Raw genomic sequence first — 27,082 nt, 5'->3', positions numbered from 1 at the left:
CTGGGCAGTTTGAGGAACACTGTGCGCAGGCAAATGTTTGTAATGTCCGATTACTGTTTTCTTTTTTTTTTGTAACAGTCTAGATCCGTTACACGGAAGGAAGTTCCGTTCCACACACCACACTACCACCAACTTAGCAACAGAAAGCAATAGAACCGGACCAACCTCACACAACCAACAACACAACCTCCACCTTGGACATGGACAACTACACTGCAATCGCCACATACCCACATCTGAGCATGCCAGGGATAAGGCAAAATAACAGGGAGAAAATGCCTTGTTAATTTAAATGTACTTGTAATCGTCAACACACGCGATGTTGTCAATACGGCGTCAAGCCGTCCAACTAGAAATATAAATAAATAAATAAAATAGAAATAAAACTGTACCACGGATTAAGAGACATTTAAATTATTGTAAAAGATACTTCATTATCTGGAATAGAGTTGAATCGATTGCACTACAACCGCAGAGTAGTAAAAAAAACATTTTCTTCTTCGGTGGCACTAAAACCTCTAAAGGTCTTGGTCTGCCATTTCTGGCTTTCTGTGACTGGTTTTACCCGTAGCAAAGTAGTCAGCCCTGCGTACGTGGAAGCGGTTGGGATGGAATCCTGCCGTATGAAGACCGGCGCCGCTGTCGCCTCGGCCACCGAACCGCCCCAATAAATAAATTGTATTTTGTCAGTTGAACTTCACGGAGTGCGGTTGCCTTTGTTTTACTGTATAAGAATTCTGAAAGAAACCTTTCGAGTGTAACGGCTTACATCTATTCTCATGCGAAGCAGTTTATTCAGCATGACTAGGAGTTTTTTGAGGTGATTCCTTGCAAACGAATCCCACACCGGTCTAGCATAAGCTGTCAAATGTTCGATTTTTTTTATTGTAAATTGATAGCATTTTAGGTATGGAATGTCGCGATCCTCAGCATATTAACGGGTATAGGCATTTAAGCAGCATATGTCCCCTATCTAATACGTCCTGCACCTGCTTACGGAAGAGCTTTTTAATATCGATTGTAAGTCCAAGATATCTTACCGACGATGATCAACAGATAGCTGTTCCGTCTACTGTACTCAGGGGAGGGATAAGAGATCTTCTATATTGGTGCGGAAATATCTACGCCTTTGTCTTACTCAGGTTGATTTTCATCTTTCAGTCTGTAGCATAGCGAAGCAGAACGTCCAGACAAGGCTGCATCCTATTTTTGAGCTCAACATGTCTTCTACCGCCTACCGCCATGGCTGTATCATCTGCGAACAGAAATAACTGGCCATCGCAAGGGAGACTTAGAATGTCCGCTACGAATAGTGTCTAAAGGATTGTTGTTAACAGACTTCCTTGATAGACGCTTACTGGATTATCGGCTGGACTTGACAATGCAGAGGACAATGACGCCCTAAACGTTCTTTATTTTGGATAATTTCTAACTATCTTCAAAATGTAGATTGCGAGATTAAAACCTATCAGCTTGTGTAGCAACCCACCATGCCACAAACTATCAAAAACCTTTTCAAAATCTCATAAAACGATGGCTGTTGAAGTGAAATCCAGTTTTTTTGCTCAACACAACGCTTGAGCCTGAGTAGCTGATGGATAATCAGCGAAACCAAGCTGCGCACGAAACCGAAACTGTTTCGGTTGCATAAGTTCAAGCTCAGAAACCCATCGCTGTATCCGATCGAGAATCATCATGTCAGAAAGCTTATTCAGCAAAGAAACCAAATTAATTAAACGATAACTTTCCAGAAGCGTGGAATCTTTTCCTGGTTTGAGGATGGTTACAACCCGAGCACACTTCCATGTGCTGGGGAAGTAGCCAATTTCAAGACATCACCTGCAGATGTTTGATGAGAATGTTGGTAATCCCGTCAAAACCAGGAGCTTTAAAGTGTTTCATTCGTCCTATCGCAATTCGGACGTCGTCGGAGGATACTTTCTCTTGGGAGGGAAGTATAGGAACAGCGGTTTCAATGCGAGTTAAAAAGACTGATGCGAATGCAACAAAATAAAATTTAATTAAACTGACTGGCATTCAAGAGTTAGATTAACAACTTAAATAACTAAATATGTTTCGCTTTAGATAGTTTCTCACAGACAAAGTATTATCTTAGGAAAAAGGAAAAAACCTAAACTCCTAGAGACGAAACTTTGGTAAACAATGATAACAAGTCAGGGAAGGCCAAGACATAAGGCAATCATAATTATAATCTCAGGCCACGGGACAAAATACGAGAGTAAAGAACATGGACCGGAAAAGAGTTAACGCTAGAGCCCAGCGCATACATTATCGCTGCGCAATCAGTTTCACGAATAAGGGACAAGGCGCGCAAAGAAACAACGTGTCATATGCATGGTCATTAAACGATAGGTTCGGATCAAGTGCTTCACACGATCGACACGCCAACGCGAAGAATCAATTCTTTGTTGGGCGTCATATCCTGGGATCAAGGCGTAAACATAAGAATGCGTTTCATCATTGATAAACATGCACTAAAAAAGGGACCAACGCGAAGATCAAGGCGCGATCACGCTATCCGCAGTGCAGTGAAGGAAAGACCACTCAACGAATAGCGTAAACGACGCACAGGCAAAAGATAGGAAAATAAACATACGCACTTGAGCTACAGATTTAGCCTATCAAATATGCATGGGACGATGCGCGTTGCAAATATGCATTACCTAGTGTTGCTGACGCGCCTGATGACGCATCGATACCGACCAATTAGGTCGCCGATTTATAAAATAAAATAAAGCAGTTTCGTAAACACTTGAATGAATGTATGTAACGTAACGTAAAACAAAAAATGTAACATGCTGACCGCGGATCGGTCAGCAATTTTTTAGTATAAAATAGCCAATAAGTGTATGAAAAGTGCAGCATTCCAAAACCCACTCTTCCAAAGCTCCAAAGCTCACTAAAGTCGGAGGTCATCTTCCAGTCTTTCTTGAACAACGCCGAATTATATTCTGGTCAAGTCGGAGGTACCCTCCGGTTGAAAGGTTGATTTGGAGGCATTCTTCGGTCTCAACTCCTCGAACGAGACCAGCGCCAGACTCGACAACATTGGTGGCTCCAGAGAGGAGTTTTCCTCACAAGTCAGAAGTATTCTCGGCAATGCAACGGAGTATCCAGCCCGCTAAGAAAGGCCAAGCTGTAAGATACAGAAAACGCATCAGTAAATACAGGTGAAGTGGAGGCGTTGGTATCCAGCCCGTCAAGAAAGGTCAAGCATAAAGACAGCCCAAGCACCGGTTAACGCAGGAGAAGTGCGTGTATTCCGTCAAGGCAAAGGCATAGGTACCCAGCCCGTCAATAACGGCCAAACTGAAAGGTACAGCCCAATCACCAGATGGCATAGGAGAACTGAGTAGTGGTGCTACGCTACATTCAAAAGAACGCTACCCAGAAAATACAGCTCAAGAGAAGTGAACGGTGAGTGAAAACAGTGGACTAACTACTCGGAAATCTTAGTGAAACTCCCCCTAAATCAACCCTTTAAAACCGAAGCGACGGAAGAAGGTGAATTGTGGACGGCCGCAATACTAAAACTACACGCTAAGCACCAAACGGCAGACGGCCGCTAAACCCCAGAAAACCCTACTTAATCGAAAAAAAAAACAAATCGTGAGTAAAATGGACCCACTTTTGGATTATGTGGTTAATCTCAAGGGGAACTGTAGGCTATGTACCAACGAAAATAATACAGGAAGACTTGCTAGGTATACTGCATGCGACAGCTTACCTAAAATTTTTCATGCCCTAAGTACAAAGAATGCGCAAGGGACAAGGAGGAATTACGTGTGGCCCTAAAGTAAGCCAGTAAATTACAAGAGGAGATAAAAATAAACACAAGAACAAGAAAAAGAGAAAGCTAAACAAGAAAAAGACAGAATTACAAGAGAATTGGAAAAACTTCAAGAAATCAATATAAAAGAACAGAACGAAATGAATTACACTACGATCGAAAGCAAGCCTGTATCAATTGAATCCAAAACAACTCTTTACGAACTGCCTGAATTTGACGGCAAATATAAAAGTGGAAACTAGTAAGGCTGGATCATTCACCAAATTAGAAAATCTAAATAGGTTGCAAAAATTTTTGGAGGGCGACGCTCTCACAGCTTTCGATGGATTACTCATAAACCCCGACAATGTGAACGTCATTTTAGAACGTCTTGAGAAACCTTTCGGAAACCCCAAATACATTTACAAGGCACTAACGAAAGATTTATTTCGTGTAAAGCAGGTTTGATGGAACACCCTTCAACTTTCATAGAGTTTTCCAATGCGTTACACAATATGGTGGACAAGATGAAAATTCTGAATCATGAAGGATACCTAAATGATCAGAGGCTATTGGCGCTGAAATTCCCAGAAAATTAAAAAAAATGGATCATGCACACCGTAGAAAACACAGGTGAACTACTTACGCTTGAAAATTTTGCCACAGGGTTGAACTCATATAACACTAATTGTTATATGTACAACAATCAGAGCGCCAACAATTGCCGTGGTCCACCGCAATGCAGCGTTAACGGATGTGGTGGAAGACACAACACAATACTTCACAGAAGGGAACAACGTTATCCCAACCGAGAAGAATGACAACATCTGAATTACCACATTCAAAATAATGAAAAACTATTTTATCGGATAGTACCAATAACGTTGCGTATCAAAATCCGAAGAATTGAAACTTACGCCTTCATAGATAGAGGTGCCTCAACAAGCCTAATTTTAGAGTCTATCAGAAAGGACTTGAACGACACAGGGACAAAGAAACCTCTCATCCTTTCATGGACTAATGGAGAGACACAGGAAGAAATGTCTAGCCAATGTTCAATTAAAATGCAAGGTCCAAATAAAAAATATATGACATAAAGGACCTGCGATCTGTAAAGTCCCTCGACTTGCCCGTTCAAAGCACGGACAAAAAGAAATGAGGTATCAAATTTCAGCATTTACAAGGTATAGAACTAAAAGGCTACACTAATGCAGTGCCAACAGTTCGACTTGGTTTACCCCATACATTTTTATTATAAGGAATAGATTACCGAAAGGGATTTTTTTATTTTGAAAAAAATCCGACGAAATACCAAAAATTTATGTAATGCAAGTTATGATTTTCGGAGCTACATGTTCTCCGATTTACGCAAAATATGTTAAAAATCAGAATGCGTTAAAATACAATCAAGAGTTCCCAAATGCGGCTGAGGCAATTTGCAGGAATCATTACGTAGACGATTACCTGGACAGTTTGACAACGGCAGAAGCAGTCATTAAAACAATAAAAGAAGCGAGCTATATCCACGATCAAGCTAATTTTAAGCTCCACGAATTTAAGTAACTTCATATCTAACTCCGACAGAGCTAAGAGAGAGCTAAGCTAAGAGAAAAATATTAATTGAGAGAAAACATTTGATAAACGAAATATGTTTGCATTCATCATGAGGATATACGACCCTCTAGGTTTGCTTGCCAATCTTCTGATAGAAGGAATAATTATCATGCAAAATTTATGGAAGATCGGTCTTGATTGGGACGAGCAGGTACCAGATGATGGCAAACAAATATGGGACCAATGGCTTAAACGTATCGCCACCGACTAAGCATACAATGCCTTCTAGATGCCTTTCCAAAGGGAAAAATATCATTTCAAGGGAATTACATACATTTGTAGACGCATCGGAAAGGGCATTTGCTGCAGTAACATATATTAAAAAAGATTCACAAAGATGGAGTTGATGTTAATATAAATGTTGCTGAAACACGGGTCGCTCCAACCAAGCCACTCTCTATACCTCGTTTAGAGTTATAGGCCGCGGTGCTTGGAGTGAGACTTGCAGATACTATCAAAAGAGAATTAAGACTCGAATTAAACAAAGAATGTTATTGGACTGATTCCCAGACCGTATTAGCTTGGATAAATTCAGAACCGCGTTACTACAAGCAATTTGTCACACTGAGAATTGCAGAGATACTCACTAATATTAGCTCTCACCAATGGAATTGGGTAGATTTAAAAGACAACCCAGCAGATGAGGCCAAATGCTATGCTCAGGCCCATCAATGTGGCATAAAGTCCCTGAATTTTTACACAAACGTTATCTTATCATTGCCAAACCTAAACTTATAGTAACATTTGAGGAAATAGGTCCGGTTCATACTATTAAAACATTCGAAAAAACCGATTGGAACGTCATTTCTGTGGACTATTTCTCAAATTAGAAAAAGTTGGTTGAATCAGTAGCAATTATGCTCAAATACAAGGAATTCCTCATCTCAAATGTAAATCAGATGCCTTTCTCCAATACACTATGTAAAACTGTACTTGATAAGGCTGAAAAGATATTGATACTGAATGCTCAGTGGGAATCTTTCAATGAAGAATGCACGCGTCTCAGCCTGAACAGACCAATACCCCCCAAAAGCTCGATAAAGACATTAACCCCAACCCTATTACATGGGCTTCTCAGAATCCAGGGACGCCTTGAAAACGTTGGTTATATAGATTTGTATGCGAGCCAACCAATCATTCTGCCGAAAGAAACCCAACATAATCAGCCTTATAATCGCGCCCTACCACGAAAAATTTTATCATAAAAAACCTAAACGGCGATAGCGGTGATACGTCAAAAATTTTGGATTATGGACATACGAACTGCTGTGAAAACAATTATAAGTGTTTTCCAATTGTGTAAAAACAATAGAGCAAGACAGCATCCCCAACAATGGCACCACTGCCTCCTTGCAGGACTGCTGCACTTGTGAAAGCATTTGTGGTGTATTTTGGTCCCATAAATGTCACTAGCGGAAGAAGAAATGAAAAAAAGATGGGGAGCACCCTTCAATTGCTTAACTACTCGCGCTGTACATTTAGAGTTAGTACAAGATTTAAGTGCTAACACCTTCCTTATGTGCCTTAGAAGCGTGCAACATAGGAGAGGGAAAATATCTACCCTTTAAAGCGACAATGGGACGAATTTCGTGGGTGCAAATAATCAAATCAAGCAGCTAGTTGAACGATGCGCCTCAGAAGGTATCGACTGAAAATTTAACCCTCCCGGAGCTCCTCATTTCGGAGCTGCATGGGAAAGATAAGCCAGATTAGTTAAAAGTTTACTTCCTACTGATAAAAACATTCAAGAAGCCACGTTAAGAGCTATATTTACAGAAATAGAGTTCATCATAAATAACAGACCGCTTACTCACATTCCGCTTGCCCATGAAAATGACGAGCTACTGACGCCATTCAATTTTCTAATAGGCTGTTCCGGTAGCGCCGAGCCAAGCTCCTGTGACAATACAAATTTACAAACCATAACCCGATCAAACTGGGAAACTGCTCAAGAAGAATCACGGAATTTGGCGGCGCTGGATATCGGAATAGGGATAGGATATAGGGGCGGTCCGGTGGCCGAGGCGACAGCGGCGCCGGTCTTCACACGGCAGGGCCGGGGTTCAAATCCCATCCAGACCGCCTCCCCGTACGAAAGGCTGACTACTTTTCTACGGGTAAAATTAAGTCACAGAAAGCCAGAAATGGCAGGCCGAGACCTCTCGAGGTTGTAGTGCCACAGAAGAAGAATAAGAAGGATATCGGAATACCTTCTTACGCAACTTAAACGCGAGAAGTGGCAAGATCCATCACCACCGATAAAGGTAGGAGATATTGTGACTTTTCCAGGCGAACACAAAACTGGAAGGTGAATTAAGGGCAGAGTAACAGAAGTAATTTAAGGAAAGGACGGACAGATCTGCTCCGTTTGGAAACAAGTAGGATTAGCAAATTATCGAAAGGCAGTGTCAAATGTGGCGATCCTAGACGTAAGACCAAGGGAGAAAGAAACAGTATACAAAACGTAAAGACGAAAGACGCACCAACGATAGATAGAACATTTCCTGGGTGGGGACAGAAAAAAGTTGTCGATCAAGAGATCGTGAAAAATATATCCAAGAAATTTAAACGAAATAATATGCAAGTTAATTGCTTGAAACAAGTTCGACCTGCAACATGGAAAATTGTCTAATTTTTTTTTAGCATGGCCATGGCCACACAATAGAAAACGATAACAGCCACTCATCTTCACTGCACAACCGAGCATGCCCGGGATATGGCAAATGAGGAAATGCCTAGTTAATTTTTTTTCATTGTTTGTTTTTCGTGAATTTAATTCACAGTCACCACATGCGGTGGTGATAATACGGCATAGGGCCGTAATACTTAATAAATAAAAATGACCATGGGGTTGAAAATAATTTCAGTTTCCCATTCAGGTCTTTTCTTTGACCACTTGGGAACCATATTTTTAAAGAGGGGAACATGGAAACAAGGGAAAACTCAGAATTTACGTTGGAAAAATTAAATGAAACTGACGCAAACATTATTCGTCTCAAAACTGCCCTTCAAATTGAATATGATAATGCACTCTTAACCCTAGAGAATATTAAAAAAACGATATAAAAGAAGCCATGGTGTGTTTGGAATTTTAAAGGACTTTTTTTTTAAGGAAGTGACATTGACGAACAATAGGCAGTCTTCGGATGTGTAGAAGATCAAAAAATCTCCACAATTGCTAACTCGATAGAAACCACAAAAAAAGAACAAGGTAAAGCAGAAAATAAATTTAAAATGAAATCGGATGTATTGAATAATGGCATTTTCGAACTGAGGAGAAATTTTAACGAAAATAAGAAAAATGTTCTTAATAAACACATAGAAGAAACAATTTTGGTAGGAACTTCCGTCATAAAAAATATTCTTGACACCCATTCTCTTTCGCAAGAAAAAATCATACAAAAGAAACTAGACTGTGTAGCGGCTGCATTAGTGCTTCAAAAAACTGAAGAAAATTGTACGTTGATACGTATTGATAAATCCTTTACACATTTCGAAAGGTTACGAGCTCCAAATCAAATTCTGTACTACTCATCTCAACCTCAAGGTATTGTACTAAACTGCAACCCAACGTTAACAAACCCAACGTATAACGTAGGAATTAAAACATTGTCAGAACACTGTAAATTAGAAACAAAGCTTATTGAAATTCAGTCCACAATTGTAAACGGTACAGAATCGTATAAAACATATTTCAAACCAGTTGAAAAGCTATAGACTCAAACCGTACAATTAGAAAACAATTATGAAGTTTATATAATCAAAGTAAGTTTTATGCAGCATAATTGCGATACTAGTAGTAGTTGCAATAACTTTTCAACAAAAGGAACACTAAAAAAGGCTCCCTCATTTCAGAAGACCAGAAGAAGTGGAATGGGTTGGGGTATGTTACTGACGCGCCTGATGACGCACCGATACCGACCCAATTGCCTGATGATAAAAATTGCCGATTTATAAAATAAAATAAAGCAGTTTCGTAAACAAATGAATGAATGAATGAATGAAAACAACGCCGAATGATATTCTGGTCAAGTCGGAGGTACCCTCCGGTCTTAAAAGGTTGAATTGGAGGCATTCTCCTGTCTCAACTCCTCGAACGGGACCAGCGCCAGGCACGACAACACCTAGAGTCATAAAAAGGGATCGCCCACTTGACCTTACAGTCCAAAACATAAACAGCTAGGTTTAAGCCGAAAAAGCGTCTATCTCTTTTGAGCCTTTCATTTTGATTCTAACAACCGAACTTTCGGGAGCTTTGGTTGGTGGCATTTTCTTTTGTAGAATTTTGAAGTACTGTATCCAATACCCTGGTCGGTATTGGATACAATACCTTAAAATTCTACAAAACTTGGGGCGGTCTGGTGGCCGAGGCGATAACGGTGCCGGTCTTCACACGGCAGGACCGGGGTTTATATCCCATCCAGACCGCCTCCCCGTACTTAGGGCTGACTACTTTACTACGGGTAAAATTAAGTCACAAAAAGCGAGCAATGGCAGGCCGAGTCCTCTCGAGGTTGTAGTGCCAAGGAACCTACCATTCGCCACAACTTTGTTATAGACGAGTTTCGATGAAACAGGTTGTAAAATGGTGCTTCAGAAGCGACATGTAAAAAGGTGGATTGTGTCAAAAATGCTCAGGAAGTTGAAGCCAGTTTGGACCCTGCCACAATTTCGTCTCGTGGATAAGCTCAGAGTCGAGGCAACCACGAGAAACTAAGTCTGCAGGGTTGTCACTTCCTGGAAAATGTCGCCAATGACCCTTTGTTGTTTGTTGTATGTGCGAAACGCGATTAGCGACAAAGTTTTTTCCAGGTTTGAGGTGGAGATTGCAGCCAATAGTAAACTATTAAAGAATCTGTCCAAATTACAACGTTTGAAAGAGATGGAATGGCTTCTTTCAACTTTGTGTAGAGATCGCAACCTAACTTTGCTGCACACAACTTTAATTGTGCGATTGTTCGTTTATGGCTTATCGGAACTATTTTTTATTTGGATACTAACAGGCGAGTAGTCACATCGCCGATATCGTTGTCATCGCGAACGTAGCAGCAGGCGCCATACCCCGTCCAGGATGCGTCGCAAAACACGTGTAGTTGTACGCCTTGAAAAGATTCGTGAATGGTTGCTCGTGGGATTTGCAGATCGTGAAGCGGTTGTGGATGGTCTTGGAAATGAAGCCATGTACGTTGTAGATGTATTGGAAGTTCGTCATCCCAATTCCAGTTCTTGGGATCTATCTTCTCCAACTCCCAAATTTGTTTCATGATTTGCTTAGCTAACGCCTTTACCGAGTCTGAATGCCTGATAGGTCCTATATTTTGGCAATATATGACAGAACAGTTCTTCTCGTGAGCCTTTGAGGATTTTCAGATTAAAACACTTCGATGCTGAACGTGTTGAAACGTGTCAAGTATCAATACATGCGCAGTATTGTCATCATCATGGAGAGTTGCAAGCTGACTGTTATCGAGTTCATATAAAACATCAGAATTGTTTAAGGTCCATTTCCGGAGAGAGAATCCTCCTTTTGCTAGCAATTGAGTTGCTTCAGTAAACTGTTTTTTGACATCATCGATTGAATCAGCTCCCGTGACAAAATCATCTACGTAAAAATCATTTTATTTTGCAGCAGCGTATGGATATTCGTGTCCATGGTCACAGATGATTTGTTTTAAGGTTCGGACTGCAAGAAATGGCGCTGATGCTGTTCCGTATGTAACTGTATGTAGTTCATACACTTAGATGGGCTGTTCTGGAGATTCTTTCCACAAGATCCTTTGCAACGATCGATCTTCGGGATGAACCAACAACTGTCGGTGCATTTTTTCTACATCTTTCTATCATATGAGTTCGAAAGCGCAGCAAAATGTAAAAAGATACTTGTTGAATACTTGGCCCAATCATTGAAGCATCATTAAGCGAATATCCTGAAGTGGTTTTGGCCGACGCATCAAGTTTGCCGTATGGTGTTCACTACAATTCGCACACTTCAACTTGGTTGGGGCTATTTTACCATCAGGACAGGTAGTAGCTTGACTTAGCGGACATGCTTTTGATGCGTGTTTACCGGCACATTTCACGCACACAGGAGAGAGGTAACAGTTGGCGCTACCGTGGCCGTATCGCTGGCAGTTAGTACACTGCATGGGCCCGTTTTTGTTAGAGTAGTACTCAAAGTAAACAAGATGATGATCTACTGCTCTAACTTGTTTCAGCTCGCTGAGGGTTATTGATCCTCGCGGGAAGTGGAGGAGATACATACATTGGTCATCGTACCGCTTTTTCTTTATCTCTAGCTTTTTAATCACGCTAGGTGTGATCGTTACTTCTGCGAGCGCAGCTTTGACAGATTCTGTCTCTTGTGCGGGTAACCCGAAGATTACCACCTTTGTTGTTTTGTCCTCTGGTAGCTGGTGCGTGTAGAACGAATGGTTGTGTCGTTTTAAAACCTCCACTACTAGTTTGAAGTCGTTAGGTGTTGTCGTGTTCACCACAATACCTTTGCGTGTGCTGTTGGTGGTGTAGCTTACTACTCCGACGGAGATGATTTTTTTATGCACGCCTCCTACTTGAGTGCCGGTGACAACAATTGGTGGAATTTTTGATTTTTGCTGTTTTGTTGGAACCGATGTGACCAGCGTTGTTGGAGCTTCTTCGTCTTCACTGAGGATGTCGTAGTTATTGCTCGTGGTGATACCCGTCGGGACGTTGAAATATGAGCACGAGGGGACTGCGTCACCTGGCGCTATTTTTTTCTTGCTTCGGCCCATGGCTGCAGGCCGAGCAAGCTTTCTCTTTCCCTTCACTATAATTGTTGTTTGTTAGTGTGATATCTCTATATAACTTATCGCAGATAACGATTAGACGCGTCCGATCGAGTCGGAGGCTGATAGAGGACTGAACTATAAACTCTAAGTACAATGAATTCGATTTTAATGACAAAATAATATCATAGTTGATATTTATAACAATACTATACATTCCGCTACAGCAAAGAAGCCAAGACGAATTGTGTTCAATATAGAAGGAATTACAAACACAGAAGAAATTAATAAACAATTCAAAGAACTACAATCAAGTGTTAAAGTTAACCTAAACAAGCAAAACAAGAAAATTGAAAGTAAAGATCAAAATTTAACTGAGCCCCCCGTGTTAGCCGAAGTTCAAGACGTTTTTGTTAGGGTTAATCAAAGAATTACTAAAGATAAGGAACCTTACAAACCGTCGAAAGTTATTCAGAACAAGGACTTTACTTTCGTGGACAATTATAACATAAGATTCATAAATCTAGGGTTAAGAAATAAAATTATCTCATAAGTAAAACTGTAATAGTGGATGAAAAAAAAAAATAGTAACGTCCAGCAAGGACGCTTGACTTTAAGTAGGGAAACGTAACGATAGGCTAAGTGTAGCACAACTTAACCTATGTTAGTATTAGTGTTATAATTAATTATACTAGTTTGTAGGTCAGAATATACAAACTATAATTAGTGTATTAGTGTAAGCCCTACTATAAGCGTTAGTGTGAGTGAACTAGGTTGTACGTTAAAATAAAAAAGTCATTAAAAAAGTCATTTTAAGTCATAAAAAGGCGCAGTTAAATTTTGATTTTTACTTTCAATTTTCTTGTTTTGCTTGTTTAGGTTAACTTTAACACTTGATTGTAGTTCTTTGAATTGTTTATAAATGTCTTCTGTGTTTGTAATTCCTTCTATATTGAACACAATTCGTCTTGGCTTCTTTGCTGTAGCGGAATGTATAGTATTGTTATAAATATCAACTATGATATTAATTTTGTCATTAAAATCGAATTATTTCTAGAATTTCTAGAAAACCAATAAATTCGATCGAAATAAATGCCGGCTCCTGATCGCAAACTATAACTTTGGGTCTCCCGAAAATTCTTATTTGTTCTGTCAAAGCTTTCTTAAGATCGACGATAGTTCTTGTTTCTCATGATATAATGTTTGCAAATTTGGAGAATGCATCAACGATTGTCAACATTTTCCTTCCTTTCATAAAAAAAAATATCAATATGAACTTTTTCTAAGGGTTTTTCTACGCTGACTGTTTTCTTTACCAACTGAAGCGGGTTTCGATCGTACTTAAAACGTTTACAAATTGCACAGTTATTAACAATGATTCTTACTTTCTTTAGAATGTTTGGAAAGAAATAGGATTCGAGGATTTGCGCTACATTTTATTTAATCCCTCTATGAGCACGTTGGTGAGTTTTCTTAATTATTTCGTCTTGGTCTTCAATTTTCTTCACATCTGTAACCAACAAGGGGGAGTAAAGCAGTTTAAACATTTTGTATTGACAAAAATATTTGCGATAGGTTTCCTGTACGACTTGTATGACTGATGTTGGATCATGAATGCAATTAATGCCCTTTGTATTGACCTTTTCTCGTAATATACTAATTATGTGTTTTTCTGTATACTCTGGCCTACGTAATGTAAATCTGTGGTACGTGGGGAAAACTTCCTCATGAGATTCGTTTTCATCATCGATTTGAAGAATAATTAGTGTTTTAAACGAATTTGTCGGTTTTTCTGATGTGCGTATATAATGGTCATCCTCGTTTCAGCCGAGTGTACTGTGTTGTTAGCATTGATTTCGTTTTTGCTCACTTCGATTTCATTGGGCTTAATTCGAGATAGAGCATCTGCTACGATATTCTCTTTTCCTGGCTTGTAAACTATATCAAAATCCCAGACTATAGCTAACAATTCTTTTTCTGTTGTGCAGTAGTTCTCTTCCGTTTTATTTAAAGTCCTGGCTGCGTAAGCAAAAGGTCTATCTTTTCCTATAGCTCCTTGGGACAGTACAGCACCAACGGCAAAATCGCTAGCGTCTGTTGTCAAAACAAAAGTTTTATGAAAATCGGGATAAGCCAATTTTGGGTCCATAGCCAGTAAAGACTTGCACTTCTCGAAACATTTTACTTTATCGGGTGTGAAGACGAATTCATTATCTTTGCGTAGTAATATGGTTAACGGCTTAATGAGTTTGGCAAAGTCTTGAATAAAGCGTCTGTAATAACCAAGCGTTCCAAGGAATTGTTTCAATTCCTTCGGATTTTTTGGTATTGGCCAATTTTTTATTACCTCGATTTGGTCTGTATTAGGTTTAACTCCTTCTTTCGTGACTGTGTGGCCTTAAAATTGAACTTCCTTTCTGAAAAAATGACACCTGTCGATTTGTATTTTAAATCGTGCGTCTTTAAGTTTTTGAAGGATGCTTCGAATATCTTTAACGTGTTCTTGGAATGAACTCGAAAATATGATTATATCGTCCATGTAGACGAGACAACACGATCCTATGTGTTCTCTTAGAACTGTATCCATAACCCTTTGAAAAGTGGAGGGTGCATTTTTGAGTCCAAAAGGCATCCTTGTGAACTCGTACTTCCCCAAACTTACGGAAAATGCTGTTTTTTCTATGTCGTCCTCTTCTAACTGCACTTGGAAGCTTGGTGGAAGCCTTCCACTAGGTCTCTTGTGGAGAAATAAGATGCTCTTCCGAATCTGTCCAAGATTTCAGTAATGTCTGGTATTGGGTATTTATCTGAAATGGTTTTTTCATTCAGTTTTCTGTAATCAATAACTAGTCGATACTTTTTCAATCCAGTTAAATCTTCCTTTTTAGGTACGATCCAAACTGGAGATGTGTATGGAGATATGGATTCGCGAATTATACCATCTCGAAGCATTTTCTTAACTTGATCTTGTACCTCAGTTTCGAATACCCTAGGATATTTGTAAGACCTGGTATGAATCGGGACGTTATCGACTGTTCTTATTTTATGTTTTATCTTATGAGTGAAGGATAACTTATCTCCATCGAAGCATAAAACTTCTGGTATTCCTCTAAATAAATTTCTTATCGCTTTACGCTCAAATTCAGCGAGAGAATCGTCGATAATCTCAAAGTTCTTGTAAGGTTCTACTTTGAGTCCTTCGTTTTCTAGAAATTTGTTTTCTGAGATTTCAATTTCGTTTAGGTTTATTTCAATATTTTTTAGTACTACTACTGGTATAGATCAGTTATCGTTCGTTTTTTCATCCGTTTCTGTGTTATTATTTGTATTCTTGAGTTTGATGTGCGCATGGATACGTCATCGTTTCTGTTCTTTTCGTGCCAAGGTTTGGTTTTAAATTTATCTGACCACGGTTTATCGCTTTGATTGTTTTTTCGATAAGCGTACGAATTCGACGGCGTTTCACTATCATACTTCTTTGTTCCCCGCTCATGTGTGCTAGTGTGTTCTAGTTTTCTTCTATACAATGCATTCGTGTATTCGATGGATACTGAATAAGCTTCATATAAATCGTTCGGTTTACAGCTCCTAACGTGCGACGATAAAATTCCCTCTAGACCATCGATAAAACGTGTAAGTGTAATGACACCGATCAAGTGGTGTACTGCTGGTGAGGAATTTTTATATTCGTCAGCGGCAGCGGTTATTGATTTGATCTTGGTTTCTAATTTTTTCAAACTGCCATAATATTCGGCAAGAGTTTTCTTTCCCTGACGTTCGTAAAACAATTGTTGTATGTGTGACGTCAAATCTCTCTTATCACCAAACGAGTTCGTTAACACTTCTTTTATCTATGACCACGTGCTCACATTTCCTGCAGCTATTAACGCTTCCCTAGCTTGGCCAGTAATTTTACACTTCACTGCCCTTACTAATTGATCGTATAAGGATGATCCTTCGTAGTGTTTGAACAATTCTAATGCAGTTTCGGTATCCTCGATCCATGCGTGAGTTTCGCTTTTGTTTCCGTCGAAGTTTGATAGGTTACGAATAGAATCGGGCGTTCTATATGACAAAAAGGGGTCATCTGACTTAGCTTTCAACCTTTTCATTTCTTCTAGTAGGACGTTGTGCGAGTTCGTCAGCTCACGAATGTGATCAAGCAATTCTTCTTGGTTGAAATTGGGTTCCATTTTTCACTTTTTCTTGTTTGTCACTATCGTTACTCACTATACTCACGCACAATCAAACCCGTATTGCGTTGACTTCTCTCAGCGTAAGCACGTGATGTCGGGCGTCTTTCTTTGTTCTCGTTCCTTGTCGATATTCTTCCTTCCTTCGGCGTTAACACGACGTGCTTGGAGCGTTTGCTGGAAAAGTTGCTTCTCTCCGCAAATCAACTGATATTCGCTCAGTGATGGTTAGAACCGGGATGAGACGGCTTACACTTATTACCAGCAATTCAACTTTCGACTGCGCCAGTTATGACTACGAGAGGTGTTGTCGCTTTCAGGTGTGAGTATCGAATGACTTTTTTATTTTAACGTACAACCTAGTTCACTTACAGTAACGCTTATAGTAGGGCTTACACTAATACACTAATTATATTATGTGTATTCCGACTTACAAACTAGTATAATTAATTATAACACTAATACTAACATAGGTTACGTTGAGCTACACTTAGCCTATCGTTACGTATATATATACAGTATACGTATACAGGGTGTGCGACCTAAATTTGACACCTGGCCTTTGGGTTTATATCTCAGGGTTGAGTTGACGTATCGAAATGATTGATATGTCATTCGATTGCTAAAAGTTGTGCAAACAAGTGTAAAAAATGTCTAGCTCCGTAAATATGTGGAACCCGTCCGAATTGTACAAGCGCGTAACGTGTGTTATGATGGTTCGTGCCGGCCATACGAATGCTAAAATTCGGAAGGCGGCGATGTGTTCGCTGAACACCGTAAAAACAATACGCGTACAGCTCGAGGAGTGTGGTGAAGACGTGGATAGTGTTATTGTTCGCAAACAGCATAGCAGGCGGTCGGATTGTGTGCGGACCGACGCGTTCCTGGCCGGATTGCAGCAGCGGGCGATGGCCGATCCCGGCGTCGGCATTCGGGCCCTGGCGCGAGACGTTGGCGTGGCCCCGAGCACCGTCAAGGTGGCGTTAAATGAGGACCTGCGGTACGCGTCGTACAAGCGACGTAGGGGACAGCTCATAACAGTAAAAACGCGCGAAAAGCGGCTTGCCAACGCTAAGCGCTTGCTGAGCTGGCTGAAGCACCCGGCGCAGCCAGGCACGTTGTGGTTCTTCTCTGACGAGAAGAACTTTTGTCAAGACCAGAAGCACAACGTACAGAGCAACCGCTGGCTCGCTTACTGTGCTGCTGATGTGCCCCGTGTGCCGCAGACGAAGTTTCCTCAGACGGTGATGGTGTTCGGGTGCGTCTCGTCGGAGGGAGACGTGATGCCGCCTCACATCTTTCCCCAGGGCCTGCGGCTGAATGCTGACGGGTACATTGACCTGCTGGCCACCGTGGTGAAGCCGTGGATTGAGACGGTGGCCAATGTGTGGCCGTACGTTTGGCAGCAGGATATTGCACCATGCCATACGGCCGTAAAAACACGCCAATGGCTTACTGCCAATTTCGACCGATACACCAGCACCGACGTTTGGCCACCCAGCTCCCCTGACCTTAATCCTATGGATTACTTTGTGTGGGGCACAGTTGAGCGGGACACCAACAGGGCGTCCTGCAATACCAAAGCGGAGCTGGTGGCCAGAATAAAGGCCGTGTTTGCGGCCATCCCCAGAGACATGGTTGTCCGGGCTTGCGCGCGGTTCCGGAAGCGGGTGCAGGCGGCCATCGACGCGGAGGGGGGTACTTCGAATAAAAAATGCGCCAAACTTGGTAAGCTCAACTTTTTAGATTTTTTTTTTAATTGAACATAAATTTGATAAAAATTCCTTTCCTATTCCCTCAGAAACTGTCAAATTTATCTCGAACACCCTGTACTGGTAATCGTCAACTCACGCGGTGTTGTCAATACGGCGTCAAGCCGTCTTACTAGAAATATAAATAAATAAATAAATAATATTGTGTTTAATGTGTAAAGTGAATAAATATGATGATTTAGTCAAATAAGTTTCTTAAAATTCTTCAAAACATAAAATAATAGCAATATTAACAACAGCAATGAAAGAAAGAGAGTAAAGGCACTCACAGTACTCAAAATCACTCACGGTCACTCAAAAAGATGTTGCACGTTTGCTTAACGAGCATCTTCCTTTAAGCAACGGTTAAGTAATGGTTAAGCAAAGATGATACGCGATGTCGTGTCGAGGGGAACCAGGAGAGGTCAACTCAAGCAGGCCACTATGCATGCTAAACGGTGACGGAAAGATTGGCGAGAAGCTGATATTTAATCGACTCAACCGACACCTGGAAGGATCCAATGCCCTCTTAAAACACCAATACGGCTTCCGACGAGGGAAATCAACGATGGGAAATCAACGCCATGATGAAGCTGCTTAGTCGCACCAACTAGAGAGACCAACAGATACGGCAATCGCTGCTGCGCTGTAGTCACCCTGGACGACCGGAACGCATTAAATTGCATACGCTGGGAGAAGCTCTAAAACTGGCCCTACTCAAAATGCACATGGAAAAAAAGACAATTTAAGTCCTTATGCACATCATTAGAAACTATCTATCCACTCGGTCATTAGTCTATGAAACATCTGGAGGTATTCTCGAAAGGAGCATGTTCGCCGGCGTGCTACAGGGTCTTTGGATCAGTTATATGGAATGTAATGTATTATGAAGTACTACTCCTGAACCTTGTCAGACGAGTGCACATAGTCGGGTTAGCAGACGAAATTGTAGTTAGCGCAGAATGAAAGATCATGCTATTAGGGACGGCGAGAGCGGCACGAACTATAGTTATTATCGAGAACTGGATAACATAAGTTAAGCAACAAGTTAAGCTAACGCATAACAAAATCGAATTGATGGTTGTCAGTTCGCACAGAAACGCTCAGTTCAGTTCAATGCAAATTGGATGCCTACAATTGGAATGCCTGATGCAATCGAAGCGAGAGCTAACCCAACTCAGGGTAGTATTCCACGATAGGCTCTACTTCTACAAAAATCTGGATTACAAGATAAACAAGGCAACCACATTTATGGATTGTCTAGAAAGGCTTATGCTCAACCGAGCAGGACCACAAAATAGCCGGATATGGATGATAGCACCAGTAGCGGCTGCAATTATCCGATTCGATGCACCAGTATGGGTGAAATACCTCAAATACAACACCCACATCATGAAGGTCGAGAGAGTGCATCGGAGGTACGCAATCAAAGTTTCTAGACCAGTCTGCACTTGTTCGCTCGAAGTTGCATACGTTGTCTGGAATGATTCCACTACACCTTCTACTGCTGGAAGACAGACGGATTTTTGACCGGCGAGCGCAAAGTGAGTTGAGAGGAGGTGTCGGAAAAGCGATTTCTCGGTCGGACATCTTGACAAAAATTTTGACGTTTACTTGACTGAAATGTAAACAAGCTGCGGTCAAGCATTCTTTGTTGGTCAAGCAAGTGATCTCTAGCATACATTGATGAAGCTCGATCTGCTGTGCTCGTGATGATTTTTTGCTTGCAGATCGGCAAAAAAGTGGAATGATCCTATATCTCGGATCTTCCAATAGTTCGGGGATGCAAACCGGCTCCGTCTATGACGCCGATACAGTCAAAGCTGCCGTGTCCGTATAGGCGCTGAATCGTTACCACCTCAAACAATAATAAATATAATACAGAATCACCTCAGATAGCACTGACACACTACAATATCCTGATTTCTTCATTTGATATAAGCTTTCCGAACAATATTGAACAGCAGAATAGAAGAAAACAAATCATTAAATAATGTTATTGCATCGAGAATCATAAACAACACATATAACCAGCTGATTCGATGCGATCAAGTAAACGTCAAACTGGTGCTGGTCTTCTACTTCTTTCCATGTGTCAAAACGGGCTTTTTACGACACTTCCTCTCAACTCACTTTGGGAGAGCGAATAGAGCGGACGTAAACACGACGAGAGCGGTCGAATGAGAGGAGACCCTATCCAGATGGCAATGGGAATGGAACACGTCAAACCACTGCCGTTAAATACATGAGCGTTTTATACAAGTAAAGCCGTGGGCGACCAAGAACCTTAGGACAATTGCTCAACGTTTAGCTATCAAACAGAGACAGTCCCTCATGTACTCTTTGAGTGCCGATTAGACGATTTGATGTGGAACAACAATCCATCTGCGAATCTGCCAGGACATCCATCACCACGGACAAATTATGCTGGCTAATTCGTGCGATCGTAAGTCTAACGCGCTCGACTCCCCTAAATAGGGAGCCTAAGTGCGGCGCCGAGACATTCCTTCACTGGGAACGTCTAAACTTTCTTATCGAAGTAAAGCCCAACCTGGTAATCCGGTAAGAGGGCGAAGGCACGAGGAGGTTTAAGTCCGTGAGAATCGGACAGTACGCATGGCTTAAATACCTCTTTGCTTCGGCGGGTGTTACAGGGTCTCTATTAAGATTTCCTTCTCGGAAACAAAAACGATGTTCTCGCATTCAGCCTGCTTAGACGAGGTGCAGATCCAGACGCTATGCATTCATTATCTTTCAAAATAAGAATTCCTGCCGCACTCAGAGAAAAGGCACTTAACTCCGACACCTGGCCTCTTGGTATTAGTGTGCGAGATTTTATCCTTGACCGTAACGCTAATACTGCTTCACTCACTAGAACCAGCATCACTCCGTGCCCGTCCACAATCACAAATCATCGCAACACTCCACATGCACCATCAAACGGAACAAACACACCACTACCAGACCCTACCTCTGCTTCCAAACAGACAGCACCGCCAAAAAGAAATCAACAGACTATCGATCGCTTTTTTCTCAAATGATCAACACACCGCTAATCCAACGAACTCACGCGCACACGTCTGCACTAACCGCATACCTTCTGGGCAGTCAACACATTCACACAATCACGCGCTGTCTACTCAGCCACTCACTGTTTACTATCAAAACGTCCGTGGTTTACGCACAAAAACCTCCGACTTATTTCTTGCATCATCGCTCTGCACCTACGACGTAATTGCACTTTCTGAAACCTGGCTGGAACCATCCATACCATCTGGACTGTTTTTTAATAAAAACTATACTGTATATCGTACTCACCGCAGCTCACTTAACAGCACACATTCTCGTGGTGGTGGCGTTTTAATTGCCGTCTCCTCAAAGATGAATTCGCGTGAATGCTATGATGAAGCTAACTCTCTTGAGTGTGAGTGGGTGAAAATTATCCTGACCGAAGGGACGCTTTACCTTGCCAATTTCTACATACCGCCAGACAAAAGCACTGACTTACAAACACTATCTTGTGTTTCGTCAACGATCGAAAAAATAGCGGAACACATGAAGCCTACCGATAAGCTGATTTTACTCGGGGACTTAAATCAGCCGCTTATTACGTGGACTGATTCTCTCCCGCATTGCAATTCCACGCACAGCAGAGCTTTCCTGAATATGCTGAATCTGTACTTACTGAAACAGCTTAACTCTGCTAAAAACGCCCTGGGAAGAATCCTTGATCTGGTACTCGCCAACGACAATGCAGCTTTGGTAACCACGGTTTGCTCGTTACCTACAGATGAACATCTCCTGCCTGCAGACGCTCATCACCCTCCGATTCGTGTTTCCGTTCATTCCGCCTTCACACCGAGAACACACACACTACATCGACCAGCCCCTAGTTTGAATTTCAGGCGAGCAAATTTCGACCTTATTAATCAGGCTATTTCTTTCGCTGACTGGGACTGCCTCGACCACAGAGGCATCTCGATAGATGAGGCTGTTGATACCTTCAACGCAAAATTTTTCAATACGTAAATTTTTTACGATACTGTTCCGCTATTTGGGCCATCATGCTATCCAGCATGGTCAAATAGTACTTTAAAAGAACTGAAAAGGCGAAGACGCAACGCTCTGAAAGCCCAACAACGTCATCCCAGCGCTCTCAACCACGAAGCTGCTCGCCTTGCACTACGCTGCTATCGGGTCTATAACAGACTACTTTACGACCGCTACATTTCACGCGTGCAGAGAAGTCTTAGAAGACGACCCACAGGCTTTTGGTTTTTCGTAAAGTCCCAGCAGAGGAACAATGTGGAGCCTTCCTCGCTACGCTACAAAGCCATCTTAGCAGAAACGGACACTGAAATATGTGAGATTTTCGCAATGAAACTCTCTGACGTTTTCTCTTCTTCTGTTCCTGATCCCATCTCCATATCTCGTGCGACCAGCTACACTCCAGAAAATTGCATCGACCTGCAACGTATCACCATCGATTCAAACTCCGTCACAGCGGCCCTGATAAAACTAAAATCATCTTTCAACCCTGGTCCGGATGGCATACCAGCAGTTGTGTTGAAACAGTGCTCTGTAACATTATGTCCTCTTCTGGTCAAGATTTTCAATGCATCGATGAACAAAAGTGAGATCCAGGCTATTTGGAAGACGTCTTGGATGATCCCCCTGTACAAAAAGGGCGACAGGCACCTTGCTACCATCTACAGAGGCATCACATCATTGTGCGCTTGCGTGAAAAAATTGGAGATAATTGTCAAAGAAAGTATCTTTAGAGCGTCTCTAGGTTACATAAGGAAGGAGCAGCACGGTTTTATGCCCAAACGTTCCACCTCCACAAATTTGGTTCGATTTGTCTCTGAGTGTGTGAACCGCATGGACCAGGGCTTACAAGTCGACTGCATATACACCGATTTGAGAGCCGCCTTCGATAGCATATCGCACGATATACTATTGCAAAACTCCAAAGGTTGGGACTCTCACACTCAATCGTCGCTTGGCTCAACTCCTATCTTCGTAACCGAAAGTATCGCGTAAAATTTCGGGATCATACCTCTCGTCCTTTTATTGGTACCTCTGGAGTACCCCAGGGCAGCAATCTGGGACCATTGCTGTTTATTTTATACATAAACGACGTATGCTCTCTTCTGCCTGACAACTGCTACTTGCTGTATGCTGATGATGTAAAACTATTTATGCCTGTAAAAACGTCTAATGACTGAGCTAAACTACAGCAAGCTGTTTCAGTGTTCAACAACTGGTGCGTCTTAAACTATTTGTCTATATGTACCGAAAAGTGTTACGTGCTGTCCTTTGAGCGTGCGAGATCTGTGATAACATATGACTATAACATCAATGGTGTAAACGTCTCAAGAACCACTCAAATGCGTGACCTAGGTGTTCTACTTGACCAAAAATTGACGCTTGGACTCCATTATGACAACGTTATTAACCGCGCCAATTGAACTCTAGGATTATTACTCAAGCTGACTCGTGATTTTGACGACGCCCGGTGTTTGAAAGCTTTATATTGCTCAATAGTAAGATCGATTCTAGAGTACTGCTCTCCTGTGTGCTGCCCATACACAAACGAATGGATCGATGGGCTTGAGGCCATTCAAAGAAAGTTTACGCGCTACGCAATCCGCAAGCAAGGTTGGGCCGATAGTACCTTGCTCCCATGCTACACAGAACGTTGTGAACTGCTAGGCCTCGAGTCACTAGAACATCGGCGCTATATAAGCCAGACCACATTTTTAGCAGGACTCCTTTTAGGCACCATTGACGATCCGTATTTGTTAGGTGAACTGAAATTTATGACACCTAGACTATCGGCTAGACATCAGCAACTTTTACATATTCCACGTTCGCGCACTGAGTACGGTTTCTATGCTCCACTTACAGCTATGTCTCGCCGCTTTAATACGCACTCGCACCTGTTCGATTTTAATATGTCCGTGTCCACGTTCAAAAATTTATTACGCGTCCGACCACTTAGTACTTAAGAAAATCAATGTATCAATGTATCAATCAATAATGTATTGTAACTTGATTCTCCATCGTTAAGCCGTGATCGGCGGACGATTAAATAAATACTAAATGCTAAATACTAAAAAACGAAAAACAAAGATGCTGGAAAATGAGGTAGTTTTAATTAGAGACTACTTCAATGGATTAGAGTTTGGCATGGTACATCAGCAGTTAGGGGCATGGAAGTCAGGATCGTAACAGTCACCTGAAGTCAATCCTGGTCAATGGTCTAAATGGAGTTTGTTGGAGCAATTTTCAGGCGCACTAGATTTTTTGAAAATGAGATCGAGTCATGACGATAGGAATGATTTTCCTCCCCTGATATTCGAAGGAACTCATTGAAGATAATCCGAGAGGCATATTGTTGATGATGAAGTGAATTGCCGAGAATAGAATGACGTGCTAGGTCCGTTTGTTGACGTCTCTGAACTACGATGGCAGATCCGAAGATAGGATGCGTTTAAACAATTTTTCGAACAATTTACAATTTACACTCTCAAGAAGATATTTAAATAAATTTCAGCCTGTTGTATAAAGAAAGTATCACACTAATCCAAAGATTATCTAATAGAATCTTCCCCGAACAAAAACAAGAAGAACGTTGCATATCATCAACTGGAATCATCAGGGATTCGAATCATATAATGGAATTTTTAAATCATTGCAACTGATAAGTGCAATACTGCAATTCTGTTGAGAATGTTATACTTATACAATGCAATGTTGCATTGTAATGCAATGCAAAATTTGCAACCCGGTTGTGGAATTCTGCAATTAGTTGTGAAAAGATGATAATAAATTCACAAATATTTCAGAATTATCTACATAAATGAGTACCCATTGTTCACCAGCATGTTCTAGAATGTCTTACCTGCATGTGAGTTTCACTGAACTTCCTTCTGGAACAATAACATCTGATGAGGTATCTTCTGAGATGAAATCTGGTGGAATAACTACATCTAGATATCCAATCTATTGCAAGCGTTATATCGTGGCCGAAGATTTGACATCGATTGATTGGCATTGTTTGGTTTTTATTCATACGGCGGCGCAGGAACAAAAGGTGAAATAGTAAGAATAGAAATGGAAAATAGAAAATATATAGAAATAGTATAGAAAATTTATATAAATAGAAAATGTATGTTCACCCTTCACAAATTTAAGATGAAGTTGCTCATTGCAAAGTTATTTGGTCACCTACTGGACATTCTAAATTATTTTAAAAGCACAAAATCTAACAACAAGATGAACAAATACAAATACAGTATACATTATAATCACTGCTCATCCGGGTCATAATAAACTCTCATAGCACTCAAGAAAACTTTAAATTAGCTGTATGTAGCAAAAATACATCTCTGGAAGATTCCTGTGTATTGCTACAGATGGGATGCATACAAATATAAAATTGCTCTGAATCACAAGCACTGACAACTCTTTTGTAAGATTGCTTACTGTGAAGTTAGAACTAGCCATGAGCAAAACAAATTTCTTGCATTAAGTATTCATACTGTTTACTCACCTGACTCTTCATTGGATCTGTATTTAGTTGGCACATGTAACCCCCTCGATCCTCTTCGGTAACTGATTTGATGTGCAGGTTCCAAGTATTTTGGTCAGCGTGTGAAACCGTAACTCTTGAGTTGTGCGTAATGACGTGTTCGTGTATTGCCTGAATAGCTTTAGTGTCTGCTTTCAACCAACCAACCTACAAATATTGCAAAATGTATGATTCATTAAGCTATTCACGTTACACCAACCAAAAATGTAAAGGCGTACTCAAATGATTGTTCAAGTTTTAATGGCGAAATTAAACTTTGTTACTTAATGGTATCGATGCGATCGTTTGGGTTCCGGACCTCGCGAGGGAGCGGAACTGTGACTTCGGATTGGAAGAAGTTAACAAAAAAGATAGCTTCTATCTTCTACGACGGTTGGAGGATGGCGATGGAAAGTATATAAGGAGGAGGTATTATGTATAATGAGGAGGTCTGCTCTCCGGGTAGGACAGGTAATTGCTAGTGGCCTTGTATTTTCGGTTAGTCTTTTCGTTAACCTGCTGATATGAAATTATCACTCATTGATTTGCTTGTTTTGGGCGATCGAACGCGGTGCAATTGATTGCTACGCTAGCAAAAAATGTGTCGTTATGATTATGTGTATTTTGTTCTATTTGTTTGCGATGATCCGAAGTGGATAAAGTTTTACGTTTAGTTGCCGACCACTGTCTCTACCGTGCGATGTTTGGTGCATTGGTTGGTTTGGTATAGTATTGCATAGCGCAATTTGCTAGCCGAGTGCTCTAGTCGGTTTTTGCAACGGGTGTTTGGTCAAATCTGCTGTAGTGATGGGCAAATGATGAGTGAGTGATGGTTTGGTCGGAATCGATTCCGGAGCGCTCCGTATTTTTTGGAATCGATTCCGAAGAGTAGGTCCGGTACATATTTTGGAACCGATTCCGGATCCAGATCCGGTTCCGGATCCGATTCTGGATTCAATTCCGGAACCGATTCCGGATCCGATTGCGGAATTGAATTTTAAGTTGATTATTTATATTTAATACTAATATTTAAAAAAAAATGCAAGCAAAGTACAAGCTGATGATTTTAGGTTGCTTAAATTTTGACTTTTTATTGCATTTTTGAAATTGTGCCAATAGAAAAATGCAAAATACAGCTTGAACACGTCATCATCAAGAGCAACCAGCCGGTGGGTTTGCTTAAGTAACCTGCTCGCGACAGACCCGATCGAGATGCTCTACTGCTCCTTGGTTCGATACCTCCATTGTATGGTGGGCTCCTGCTGCTCAACACCTGGCCCGTATTTCTTTGCCACTACAACTGCGATAGGCCTTAGCCTTCCATTTTATGTTTCCTTGACTTAGTTTTACTTTCATAGCAGGAAAGTCAGGCCTGCGTACGGGTAGACGGTTCA

At 41.2% G+C, this 27,082-nt stretch overlaps 2 protein-coding genes across 11 annotated transcripts in view; one reads left to right on the top strand and one right to left on the bottom strand.

Annotated features, from left to right (window-relative positions):
* Nucleotides 1-27,082, top strand: part of LOC118512517 (dopamine receptor 2) — a 456,086-nt gene that overhangs the window by 70,075 nt on the left and 358,929 nt on the right. The gene's annotated exons all lie outside the window — the stretch shown is intronic.
* LOC118512589 (lachesin) overlaps nucleotides 1-27,082 on the bottom strand; it is a 94,054-nt gene that overhangs the window by 31,839 nt on the left and 35,133 nt on the right. For all 9 annotated transcript variants that reach the window (XM_036057251.1, XM_036057304.1, XM_036057242.1 and 6 more), the window contains 2 exons: nucleotides 25,671-25,856; nucleotides 25,020-25,120 (listed from right to left, as the gene is read on the bottom strand). In XM_036057251.1, the coding sequence (XP_035913144.1) occupies nucleotides 25,020-25,120; nucleotides 25,671-25,856 (287 nt within the window). The remainder of the gene's footprint in view (nucleotides 1-25,019; nucleotides 25,121-25,670; nucleotides 25,857-27,082) is intronic.

The sequence above is a fragment of the Anopheles stephensi genome, chromosome X, assembly GCF_013141755.1.
Source record: "Anopheles stephensi strain Indian chromosome X, UCI_ANSTEP_V1.0, whole genome shotgun sequence".
Lineage (NCBI taxonomy): Eukaryota > Metazoa > Arthropoda > Insecta > Diptera > Culicidae > Anopheles > Anopheles stephensi.
The sequence above is the reverse complement of the archived record's forward strand: the minus strand, read 5'-3'. Positions and strand labels throughout refer to the sequence as shown.